We start from the raw sequence: 13,231 nt of genomic DNA, 5'->3' as shown, positions 1-13,231 counted from the left end.
TGGGGAAAGTTACTTTTAAAAGTAATGCATTACAATATTGCGTTACTCCATAAAAAAAGTAACTAATTACGTAACTTAGTTACTTTTTTTGGAAAGTAATGCATTACGTTACTTTTGCGTTACTTTTTAATTCTGGACAGGGCTTGCTTGTTTGTTTTTAAAATAAAAAAAGTTCTATTTTTGGCAAATATAAAAGTCTTTTCACGCCAAAAGTGAAACGAATAAGCCTCAGGCTGAAGGGAAAGTACATTTACTTCCGTACAGTAGAATGCAGAAGAAGACATTTCAACACACTTCAGCAATAAACAAAGACACACAAATGTTTGTCTAGAGTAATTTTTGCTTGCTAGTACGGTTGAACTGGATCATCGAAGGTCAGAAGCATATAGAATGGTGTTTTTCTTTTCTTCCTTTTCTTTCTGGCTGGCCAGTTTTTGCAATCCAACATGGTTTATAAATGAAGTGTGGATGTGCCGTTTCAGGCCATTATGCTAGGAATATAATATCCCAAGCAAGCAGAAGTAACAATCGTATTGTTTATAAAGACATGAAGGTGAGTGGAAGATTACTGAATTTTCATTTTTGGGCGAGCTGTCCGTTTTAAAGCAGGTGGAGCCTCACATGATGTACTACACTAATTTGGATGTATTTTCTTCACATTTCAGCGTTTTCAGAAGCAAAATCCTTCAGAGATGGGTCAGCTAGTATCGTGATGAATCGGCAAATGTGTTTTTGGTAGTGCAATTGTCTCCAGTAGCAAAATTAGACAAATCTAAGCTAACGTTGTTTCCACAACTTTGCAAAAGAAAAACTAGAAAGATTGATTACAGCAGTTTTTTCATCTCTCCTTCAGACCTTGTATTAGAAACGCCCTCTCAGCAGTGTTAACTAGTTAAAGCCACCACAAGTTAATAATTAATAACTGTGTTGATAATTGTGAAAAAGTCCACTGGACACACCCAGCTTAGGTTATGCAGTACTGAACTGATGAGTTCATTCAATGCAGACCGCTAAAATGAGCTGTCCTGTGGAGACCGGGATGGTTTGAATCCCCCTGCTGTGGATTGACAAATCTGGGCAACACATGTTACATGAACGCAACAGTGCAGTGTCTACGCTCTGTGCCTGAGCTCAAAGACGCTCTCAGGAGGTACAGTTTAGTCATGTCTTTCATATCAAGTTCAGAGATTTTATTTTCTGTAATGCATCCATGTCTTTCTGTGATCATTTTCTTCCATCTGTAGGTACTCTGGTGCCTTGCGCTCTTCTGGAGCTAGTGTACCTTCCCAGTACATCACAGCAGGTGAAGAACTTTCATTGTATCATAGTTTTGAGGTTACTAAATTTTCGACTTTTTATCAACGTTTGAGGATCGGTTTGTCCTGAATGAATTCGGAAGAGTTAAGCTGGGTAGTCATATTGAATCTTAAGTTTTTGTGGACAGCATGTAGCACTTGTTTGATCAGGTGAATTCTTCACTTAGCTCTGCGTGATTTGTACGAGTCCATGGATAAGACCGCGTCAAGCATTCCCCCTATCATCCTGCTGCAGTTCCTGCACATGGCCTTTCCACAGTTTGCCGAAAAAGGCGACCAGGGCCAGTACCTCCAGCAGGTCAGGAGATACTTGTTTTGATCACATATTTTCACTGGAATACATTTAATCAGAATATTTTCTGTTAAAATGGAAAGTTATAAAATGTAAATTTTTTTTCTTTTCATTTACCCAGGATGCCAATGAGTGCTGGGTTCAGATTCAACTCTATACCAGCATGTGCTCTCTCAGGTAGTGCTTCTGTGTGCTGTGGCTGTTTTCAGTTTAATAAGCTGCACGGCCCGTTTACTTCAACATTTACCTGTTAAAGTGATCCTAAAGTGATATTTTGCTAAGTGATATAGTGTTTTTTAAATAGTCTTTACAGCTCCTTGATATAACCAATCAAACAGCGTATATGACCGCCTCAAAATAGGCCTTGAAATGTGTTAGTTGCAGCAGTGTGTTCTTATACTTTCTATGCAAGTACAAACGGCTGTACATTTATTTGTGCATTACGTTATAGACATTACACCTTTTAAGTCCTACAGTGCAACTAACGGTTTGTTTTCTTTTCTCTTTTGGATTCACTGCAGTGTTATGCCATACATGTATATTGAGAGTTTTCTACAGAGAGTTTGTATTGAGAGTTTCATACAGTTAAACCCGAGATTTCTCCAGTTCCATGCATATGAACATGTGTAATATTTTAATTTCCTTAACCTGCATGTGTCCAGTATGAAGTGTACTGAGTCAGAGGATGAGGATCCGACTAAAGGCACAGAAAGCCAGCTGCAGCTTAGCTGCTTCATCAATCAGGAAGTCAAATATCTCGCCACTGGACTCAGATTGGTGAGTGGGACGTCCCATACAAACAGTATGCAGCAGTGCTCACAGTCCCTCTTAATCGTTACCTTTTCCTCATTACATCTAGAGGCTACAGGAGGACATTACAAAGTTGTCCCCATCCTTACAAAGAAATGCCCTCTATATCAAATCGGTATGCTTTATCTTGACTTCTGGCATGTTTGGAGAAATGCTCTTTTGCTTAAGTGTTTCCTCTTCTGTGCAACAATGAAATGAACAGTCACTTGTTATGTTACTGCATTTAAGTCCAAAATCAGCCGTCTCCCGGCATACCTCACGGTTCAGATGGTCCGGTTCTTTTTCAAAGAAAAAGAGTCCGTGAATGCCAAAGTCCTTAAGGTAGGTCATTTGCTCTTGGCTGAGTCAGCATATAAAGTGTGTCAACCAGAATATCTGTATATTGATGTTATTTTGTGTGCATTTTAATTTTGTTGCATTTAGGATGTCAAATTTCCTCTTATGCTGGACGTCTATGAGCTGTGCACTGCTGGACTGCAGGAGAAGATGGTTTCTGTGAGGTCAAAGTTCAAGGAGGTTGAAGACAAGAAACTGGAGATGCTGCAGCAGCCGAAAGCAAGTGCCCTGTGATGTCACACTGAACGCTTCACGCAGTTAGAAAAGCCGCCTGTAAAATAACTGACGTTCGTTTTATTTCTCATTTAACAGGAGAATCAGAAGGTTGGAGCTCCAAAGGAAACAAAATATGAACCTTTCTGTTTTTCTGACGGTAAGTGCTCACCGCAAAGCTCTGTTCCATTTCAACACTGTTCTGAAAAAGTTTGCTCTGCTGGTGGATTTATAAGCTGAGAACTTTTTCTTCTCTGTAGATTTGGGCTCCAACAACAGTGGTTACTACGACCTACAAGCGGTTCTGACGCATCAGGGCCGATCCAGTTCATCTGGCCACTACGTCGGCTGGGTTAAAAGGAAAGAAGGTCAAGTATTGTCTATGTCTCTCAAACGTCAAAGCAGTGTTCATGGACCTCATGCATTCAATAAGAGCAGATCAAGTTATTGCATGAACAGTGGCGGCTCGTGGGTTTTAAAATCGAGGCGGCACACTAATTGTATTGGTCTGGGGATCCCTGTCGATTATTATTATTATGTGTATGAATCATTCGTAAAATGCATAGGCTTTTTTTCTTTTGCCTTTAATGGATCTTGATTGCATGCTTGAGTAAGTATTCCAGGATTCTTAATAAGTACAATGTTACTTTACTAGTAACACAGTAACGTTACTTTTAAAAGTAATGCATTGCTAATAATTTGTTACTTTTGCATTTTGCATTCAGCTCGCTGTGGCTCTCTCACACTCTTTTAGGCCGTTTACACCTGGTATGAAGATGCATTTTTTTGTTGATCCGATCACAACTGGACAATGCTAAATACAGGTGTAAACGGGGACTGAAATGTTTTGAGCTTGTCTGCTTTTGAGCACTCCCAGAGGTAGTCAAAAACTCATTTGACCGGATAGTGGTCGAATGAATTTATCTTATCTCCATATAGTGCATAATAAAGTAGTTTATTGGCGCCACCTGCTGTCAGAGAGTGAATTTGCATTCTCATGCAGCCCGTCTGCTGTTTTTGTTTCGTTCCGATGTTTTATGTAGTGTAGTTTCACAAAGCTAGTCAGACCATTCTGTTTTTGCTTCAAACTTCGAAATTACGCAGTCTAATTTAGGTTAAAAACTGCTCAAGCAGCATGCGGCATCTTTGTTTGAATTGTGATTAAAATCCAGCGGTCGCCTCTAATTTTAAAAGGAAAGAGCACAGGCAAAGCCTTTGTTAATATGAAGAGATTTCTTCATTTATTTGATTTGGGATTTGTTTCAACATTTTCAGTTTAGTTTTTTGACATTTCAGTTTTGATTTAAAAAAAAAAACATGAGAATCCTATCATGAAATCAGTAGTGGGAAACGTATCGCATTGTGAGTTGAGTGAAAAGATAAAAAATCTAGAACTCAAGCTGCTTTTTTTTGGACAGCGTCGCCGTTTATTGCTTCTGATGCAGTTTGTGAGTCCAATCCTGTTGCTGGAGGGCCAAGTCCTGCACAGTTTACCTCCAAACTGCCCGACACACTTTCCTGGAAGTTTCCTTGATTAGCTGGTGCAGGTGTTTTTAGGATTGGACACACATGCTGTAGGGTGTTTTCCTATTCTAGCTGATGTTGACCCCCCACCTCTCTCTGAACAGATGAATGGGTGAAGTTTGACGATGATAAGGTCAGCGTTGTGACCCCTGAGGACATCTTGAAGCTGTCTGGTGGTGGTGATTGGCATATAGCATACGTCCTTCTGTATGGCCCTCGACATCTGGAGATACTGGAGTAACAATGGTTCACAGAGGAAACTTAAACCATAATTGCCATTTCAGAGCACTGTCTGTATAGATGTGCAAATATTTTGGTGTCTTTAAAAACATGACCTTAATATTTCCTGAACTCTTTATGCATCAACACACAAGTGGCATGTTCAAGGGTGTTTTTTTTTTTCCCCCCTTTTTTGGATGATAGATTGCTGGACGCGATCCTTGTTTGGATTTGGAGCAATGGTTTTATAAATGTTTTCTATATGCATTGAATTTTTTTTTTTAAGCCTGTGAAAAGGTGTTCATACTCAATAGACGGTATCCTCTCGCAGGAGAAGTAGTGACTTGGTATATAAAGATGTTCTTGGCCTCAAGTTTCAGACTTAAATACATCAAGAAGAGGTTGTGTGATACTGGGAGTAACAATGGTTCACAGAGGAAACTTAAACCATAATTGCCATTTCAGAGCACTGTCTGTATAGATGTGCAAATAAATTTTGGTGTCTTTAAAAACATGACCTTAATATTTCCTGAACTCTTTATGCATCAACACACAAGTGGCATGTTCAAGGGTGTTTTTTTTTTTTTTCCTTTTTTGGATGATAGATTGCTGGACGCGATCCTTGTTTGGATTTGGAGCAATGGTTTTATAAATGTTTTCTATATGCATTGAATATTTTTTTTTAAGCCTGTGAAAAGGTGTTCATACTCAATAGACGGTATCCTCTCGCAGGAGAAGTAGTGACTTGGTATATAAAGATGTTCTTGGCCTCAAGTTTCAGACTTAAATACATCAAGAAGAGGTTGTGTGATACTGGGATCTCACCAAAAGAAATGCAATTTGTTTACAAGGATGTGTTGTGTATTGAAATGATCAAAGGTGGATTTCATATCGAAGCACTTTGAGAGGATGTCTTTATGCTCAATTACTGCTTCTGTTTTTAGCTACCATGCAACAAATGCCACTGTAAACTCATCTGTCCTTAAATACTCAAATACAATCAGAGTAAGAGAACTTGAGCTCTGTAATAAGTTGACTACTGGCTTTTCATAACCGGTGAAATAAACATGCCATTGACACTCTTGTGTGTATTTTACAAACAAAACCATTGACCGATTTCAAACGAACATTTATTTAAAAAATGTAGCTAAAGAATGCATTTCATTGAAGTACAGTCAAAGTTTAAAACAAAACAAGAACATGTGGCTGTTATGTTTCACTGAGACCTTCTGTGATGTTATTGAAACCAGCTGAGTTCAGAGCCGTGACCAGGCTCTCCATCGTAGCTTGAGGGCCTTCTCGGTCCTGCCAGGCCACCAGCAGCATCTTGGCCTGTAGTTCTACATCCTCGCTGTCAGACTCGATCACGCGGATCTCCTTCTCGCTCATCTCCAGGTGGTCTGCCAGCGTCTTCCACTGCGACCCAAGCTTGGCTGCGATCTCGTCCATCTGACTGTTGGTCACGGCCTTGCTCTGAATGCTGGGACCTGGAAAAGGACAGTTCACTTTTAGTCAACAAATAAGCTTTGACACTCTCTTATGCTAGCTCAGATCCAAATCCAGTGCTGCAAACACTGACAATGTTGTAAGGCATCACAGACCCCGTTCACACCAGGTAACCCGATAACAGTTTACACAGCCGGACATAACATGCATCGCAAATGCATCTCCTGTGACCACTTGTAATTGGTTTCATCAACCCCTGCTGAAAGAAGTCCTCGGACCGAATGGTGATGAGGCAAAACACAAACATCCACACAGAGATGGGCACTCGAGTTAGTGACTCGGGACTCGAGTCGCATTTTTATAGACTTCAGGCTTGACTTAGACTCGACCTGAAATGACTTCAGACTTGACTCGGACTCCAAGTTAAGACTTGTGAACATCCCTGCATCCACATTGTTCTTAATATGAAGAGATTATTTGCAAAAACAGATTTTCAAAAATCTTGTTTTCTTTTATGTTATGTTTTTATTGTGTTGGTTAGCTAGTATTATTTAGTTATTTTTACCTAATCAAAATAAACCAACTGCAGTTTGATTGAGATTAACTGGATTGCACAATGAAAAAACTTTGTTGAAAATTGTTAAAAACGGAGTTATGCGTTTTTGCAAATGAACTCTTCATGTTTTTAGGGGTCGAGGCACAAAGGGGCAAAGACCTTGTAATATTACCATAGAGCCATGTGTTAAAAACACACAGAACATAGCAAAATCTGAGAATCCCAAACCCTCTATCACAACCAACTGCTCAGAGTTTTACTTGTGCTTATGCTATAACCATAAGGCCTAGTAGTACAATTTCTGGCTTGAATGCCTAACATAGTTCTGAGAATTTCTGCCAATTCAAATTTCCATTAAAATACAACAACTACTACCTTTTCAAACTCATTTTGGCCAGTTTTGAAGATGAGATGAATAATCTCAGATCACTGTAAGGCCATCATTAATGGTACACCAAATCATTCTCCTATAGCGCGTTGATGAATTTCATGACATACATTGGCATGTTGAGAAGATGTTTATTTGGCCAAAAATCACTAGACTGGTTTCTATAGATTCATTTGCAGCATAACAAATCAAACCATTCAGTTTCGAGTGTCAATTTTTAAAAATTGTCCATTTTTAATTGTCATAACATGCAATGTTTTATAAATGCACTGTCAAATCATCTTTAAATATCGTCGAAGACATCCTTTGGTGCTCAACACAGACGTTTATGGTTGCAAGCCCTTGACATGAAACCTAAAACATGTCATCATGCTTATTTGGCTGCCGATGCTGAGCTTGACCCTGTAATTGCTGCTTGCAGCTCTATTGCATAAAGTTTAAACCAGACTAACCAGTGTTCCCCAAACCTGTTCCTGAAGTACGGCCAAATTGTATCCGCGTTTTGGATCTTAAAAGTAGTACCTACTTAGAGTATGCAATTACTTTGAATTTGATCTGGACGTGACTTATGAACATCAGATGCAGCCCATATTTTCCTTTTTCAGGTCTTCTAAATACATGAGCTGAATCAAGCATCTTTGTTTAGGGAGACATACAAAATGTGCAGTGCTTCCTGTACATTTTCTCTGCTTGCCTCAAGCAAAAATGAACTCCTGTTGTCCTTGAGCTTTTATAGATAAATGAAGGTGACGTTCTGTGATGACACTTTGGAAACAAAACCAAAAGTACAAAGTGAGGCGAGCAACACAACTCCTATGGAGTCATTTCTTAGCAACTACTGCCACTTTGATGCAACCGTACTGCCGTTTTGATCCGAGAAATACAGTGTGGACAGAATCCAGCAGGCAGGGCAACAGTCATAAAAATGGCTTTAGATTTTTCATTAAAAAAAACCCAAAAAACTTACTGTCATTGCTCTCTTTTAACAGGTTATCTCCATTCTCATCATCATCCTCCTCGCCTGTTTTTATCTCCTCAGAAGGAAGGTCTTTCTGTTTAAAGAAAAACAAAGATTCAGTTTTTAGACTTTAAACTTGGGTAAAATATTGAATTTTATGGACCAAGAATGTCATTTTCAATTGATTCCAATCAGTTCTTCCTCACACAGGTGGCCAATCAAAGTAACCACAGATATATTGTAGTTCATCACATGCAAACTATGGACAACCGCAAAGTGTAAATGTACTTTGTCTGCTAAACTGAAATTGTACTATAAGAATCTTCATCAAAGTATGTTTTGCTCTATTGGTGGGTTGGTTATAACCAGAGATGCACATAAGATTTTTAGTCTGTTTCTCATGAGCACCTGGAGATTTGGTTTGGTGCTCACACTGCACATAGTGTGACCCATTATATAACTAGAAAAAAATTATTATTTGTATATGTGAGCCTGGAGCACAAAAGCAGTCTTAAGTCGCTGGGGTATATTTGTAGCAATAGCCAACAATACATTGTATGGGTCAAAATTATACATTTCTCTTTTATGCCAAAAATCATTAGGATATTAAGTAAAGATCATGTTCCATGAAGATATTTTGTAAATTTCCTACCGTAAATATATCAAAACTTAATTTTTGATTAGTAATATGCATTGCTTATTTATTCAGCTTTCAGATGATGTATAAATCTCATTTTCGAAAAATGGACCCTTATGACTGATTTTGTGGTCCAGGGTCACATATAAATAATAGTAATAATATTATTGCACTTTATTTAGCTTTTTTCAAATAAATAAACGAAAATGAATAAAGTGCGATACTACTATTATATTTTAAAACAAATTTGAGTATTAAATAAAAATACAATTATTTTATAATACACTTAAGCCCAAAGTATACTTCGGTTTTTAGGTGTACGTGAGGGTCAGCGTACAGTGCGTGCAGGGCTGGATTTACACACAGGCATTCTAGGCACATGCCTATGCTCACTCGTCCAGGGGGCCCCAAGGTACAATGAAGAGATATATAATATTTTTGTTATATTATGGGCTTTGTCCAACAGTAAAAGAACCAAAACCACAAAAGACATTGAGCAAATAAATATAACAAACAATAGGATACAAAATGACAAACTATTTCCATGTTTTCCACCTTTTTTTTAATGTACGGAAATCACACTTCACTTCTCGTGCACACACGTGGAGACGCGCACAGAAACTTACTGTCAGCGCTGCCCCACGAATGTATAAATAAAATAGTTTCGCAGCTGAAAAGCTACATGACATTTTTCAGTAGCGAGGTTCTTGAAGCAGTTCAACTGAAAGATTCACTATTAGTAGAGACGATGCCGCTGAACACTGCCGAGAGATGCGCAGACGCAGGTATTGACATGCGCTTAATCTCTCGCTCTCTAATAACTCAAATAGCCTGCATATCAATGGCTCAAACCTCCGTTATTAGCTCTAAAATTAAGTTTTGGAATTAGCATCGGAAGGTTTGGCGTGAGGTGCGTAAATGATTGCAACACACACAAATTTTCAGGATGGAAACATGACAAATGTCTTGAAATAAAATATCTAAACAATGCCTTGAGGTGTGGTTGTGACTCCAGGCCATTACAATTATTAGAAAAATAATGCACTCCCAAAGTGGTAATGTGGCCACGATGCAAGAGCCTATTAATGAAACTCTTTTTCTCCATTCTTAAATGAATTAAGAACTACATTTGATCTTCATTGACTAAACGCAATGGGAACGACTTTGTGCTTATTGCGATAGAGAACTCTGTAACTGTTTCCACTGATTACGATTTTTAATTTTTTTTGCTAACATTATATATTAACAGGGAAGCAGTGCCTAAAAATGTATTTTGCCTATGTCACGATAAGAGGAATATCCGGGCCGAGTGTGCGTGATGCAAATTTCGTCACCAGAATAGTATGTGCATACTGTATGCACTCCATCCGATTTTTGTAATCGTGCGTACTTTGCACGCTAGGGCTGGGACAATAAATCGATGCATCGTGATTCGTGGATCGATTCTGAGATTTTCGGGAATGCATCGTGATTCTCTCTCGAATCGATTCTGAGCTTTAGTTTTTAACAGCAGATGGCGCTCTAGGCTAGCTTTTAACCACACACTCAAATGCTCACGAAGAAGAGCGCTTGTGCGTTCGGCTGAGTATTTTAAGTGGTTAAATGTACTTGACCCTCTGCTTTTATGATGCGAGATTAATGTAAACGGCCCACTGTGAACATCCTTGTAATTCGCTTCGACCTTTTCTAACTTTATGAATGATTATTTTAGGTTCAAATGGTGCATGCGTAAGTAACTGGAAGCAAGCAGAATACGGCTATTTCTACAACACGCAGTGCCATCTGCTGTTAAAAATTAAGCTCCGAATCGATTCAAGAGAGAAACGCGATGCCTTCGGAAAATCTCAGAATAATTTCTCGATTCGCGATGCATCGATTTATTGTCCCAGCCCTATTGCACGCACAGGTCGCACATGCGCATTGACTTGGTTTTGCACTAATCAGTTGTTCCACAAGATGGCAGCGCTGGCCAGGGCTGCTGTTTCACAGTAGAAAACAAAACTAAAGAGACAGAAAAACAACAGACACACATTGAAAAGAGCTTGTGTGAGGGGGTTATGAAAGAGCCACAACTTCAGTTTGAAAGAGTACAAAGTCATTTAATTGGTCATAATTTCTGGAGAAAAATACAGCTGACATTAGGACTAAGATAAAGCTTTCTAGAGCGCATGTGAGTGCAAGCTTTTATTTTGGCAGGTTGTTAGCAAGTAAGTGGTTTAAGTGCTGCCAAAATGAAGTGCGTCAGTAAATGAAGTGCCACAGTTTTGCATTTTGCTATGAAACAAACCGGCAGCACGTAGCCTAGATTTGTGCTTTCAGTTCAAATGGAAATCTTAATACAGTATTACAATTAGTTGAGCTACAAGGATGATTGTGCATTAACAGCAGTCAACCATTTCGGTACGCAAATGAGCGGTCTGAACTTATTTACATACCACAGTTTTTTTATTTTGTTTGTGCATGCACACCTGCACACCACTTCATGCATCCCATCAGATAACTGAATGATCAAATACCTACCTTAAGGAAAGTCATCCATGAGAACTTGTCGTAGCACTGTACAGGGTTTCTGAAATAGTCCTGCAGGGTCCAGAATTTTCTGTACAAGTTGTAGTCAATAGGAATGGAGCTACAAAACAAAAGCCCTCGAAATTACATGCTGTTTAATAACGCAAAATAAAGCAAAAGCAAGGCAATGTCTCGTATCTTTTACCAGGGAGCAGGTGCATCTTCATCGCCCATCTCTCCCTCCTCCTCCTCCATCCCTTCCTCCTTAACCTCTGTGTGCTTGGGGGAAAAAATGAAAACATGTCTGACATCTAATGTAGAATCCACTGTAGGTGTCTAACTGTCCGTTTTATTCACATTTTCTGCTTGCATGAACTTTCAAAAATACATGGCTAAGTAAATCAAACCCAACATCTGTCAGCATGACTTTACCTGCAGTCCAAGTGTGCTATCCTGCTCATTTTTGTTGAACACCGTGATGTTATCAAGGTTGAATTGACTCTGTAAGTTCAGGCCTGTAATACAAGGGAAAAACATCAAGTCATAAAATAACCACTGAACGAAGAACCAAGAAAAAACAAGAAATGTAAAAAAAAAAAAAGTATACCTGATTTTTCTGACAAAGGAAAGAGACGTGCTAAAAACAGCTGGATTCGTCCACAAAACACTGTATTCTGAGACTTCGAGAGTCTCCTGAGCAGGTCTGTAGGCAAACACAGTGGCTACTCCAGCACCTTCTCAATAAAGAATTATGCTACAGATATACTTGAATATTAGGACTAGGTATTCACAATTTGATTTGGGCCTAAGCATTTATATTTCAACAAACTATGGTAGAAAACAATTATATCATTAAAAAGTGATATAGTTATGATATAATAAATTTTTATTCCAAAAACTGATTTATGTGCAATTTAAATGTCTCTTTAATGCACAGCACACATCTGTATAGAACTTGAAACTCACCGTTGCACATTCTTAACAAGTAATTTTTTCCAGCAGAGTAAAAGGTATTCTGTAAACATGAAAGAAAGAGCAAGCATAAATAATATTGCTGCAAGCAGCAATTAAGGGTAACACTGAAGACTGAACAAACCATTCTATTAACATAATGAAATAGGGCTGCATGATAAATCGAAATGGAATCGAGATCGCAAAGCTGCGATTGTCATGCGTATCTTTCAGTGAAGCACGGTTCTGTGATCAGCAGTAAATCTCCGTCCGAAGGCTAGAGAAACTCCAAATACGCCCCGCAGAAGAAACCCAGAAAATGCCTATCGCTGCAGCTGAATAAACAGAAGATTCAACTGCTTTCATTGATTCAGCGTGACTAATAAACACACGACTACGCCAATATACGGTTTATCTTGAGTTCTTATTATTATCATTTATTAAAATAAAGTATATTTATAATGCAATGCCTTTATCACTGCTTAAATACTATGAAATATGTTGCGTGCCTTATTCTGTGTAAGAAGCCACATCATCTCACAGAAGGGTTTATTTCAAACACTCGACTGACGTTATGAAGTGAGTTTGGAGTAAAAGCATGTTATTAAATGTGGTATTTTAACATGCTTTCAGATCAGCATTTACTTCACAGAGCCATAGTTCACTGAGAAGCTACGCAAACAGCTGTCATTATCACCAACGATTTCAGCATCGCGCAATAAAATCGTCTACAATTTTTTTTTGGCGTAACTTGTCAGTGAACTACGGCTCTGTGTAGTAAATGCTGCTCCGTCTGAAAGCACGTGATGATGATTTCCTGCTGATCACAGAACCGGCTTTACTAACAAAATGCGCATGACGATCGCATTCGATTAATCGTGCAGCCCGATAATGAAATGCATAAAATGGAGTAAATTCAGAGTCATAGAAATTTACAAAAAAAGCGGCGACACCAAATTTGGTAAAGATCGCCAGAACTGTCTAGGATGAGTTCGAAAACGTAGGTTTTTACGAAAACTTCAGGTGGACATAGAAACAGACACAAAGAAGCTTGCTTTTTAAGTTTTAGCATAAACT

General features: G+C 38.7%; 2 protein-coding genes across 2 annotated transcripts; one reads left to right on the top strand and one right to left on the bottom strand.

Moving 5' to 3' along the window:
* The first annotated feature begins 547 nt into the window (after positions 1–547).
* LOC107593820 (ubiquitin carboxyl-terminal hydrolase 14-like) lies at positions 548–5,224 on the top strand. The gene is made up of 14 exons (XM_016283698.1): positions 548–553; positions 666–709; positions 1,034–1,150; positions 1,245–1,303; positions 1,484–1,614; positions 1,730–1,785; positions 2,271–2,385; positions 2,468–2,533; positions 2,647–2,739; positions 2,842–2,973; positions 3,067–3,127; positions 3,228–3,335; positions 4,596–4,737; positions 5,138–5,224. Exons 1-13 carry the CDS (start codon positions 548–550, stop codon positions 4,730–4,732), a joined length of 1,125 nt encoding a protein of 374 aa, XP_016139184.1. The 3' UTR covers positions 4,733–4,737; positions 5,138–5,224.
* A 64-nt stretch (positions 5,225–5,288) lies between these two features.
* Positions 5,289–12,227, bottom strand: LOC107593819 (THO complex subunit 1-like). The gene is made up of 7 exons (XM_016283697.1): positions 12,170–12,227; positions 11,811–11,906; positions 11,636–11,718; positions 11,409–11,482; positions 11,216–11,324; positions 8,068–8,152; positions 5,289–6,197 (listed from the first exon to the last, which is right to left on the bottom strand). Exons 1-7 carry the CDS (start codon positions 12,177–12,179, stop codon positions 5,920–5,922), a joined length of 735 nt encoding a protein of 244 aa, XP_016139183.1. The 5' UTR covers positions 12,180–12,227; the 3' UTR covers positions 5,289–5,919.
* Between the last annotated feature and the right edge of the window lie 1,004 nt (positions 12,228–13,231).

This window comes from Sinocyclocheilus grahami, unplaced genomic scaffold (genome assembly GCF_001515645.1).
Source record: "Sinocyclocheilus grahami isolate Dianchi unplaced genomic scaffold, SAMN03320097.WGS_v1.1 scaffold176.1, whole genome shotgun sequence".
In the NCBI taxonomy this organism is placed as follows: domain Eukaryota; kingdom Metazoa; phylum Chordata; class Actinopteri; order Cypriniformes; family Cyprinidae; genus Sinocyclocheilus; species Sinocyclocheilus grahami.
This window is presented reverse-complemented; position numbering and strand designations above follow the sequence as displayed.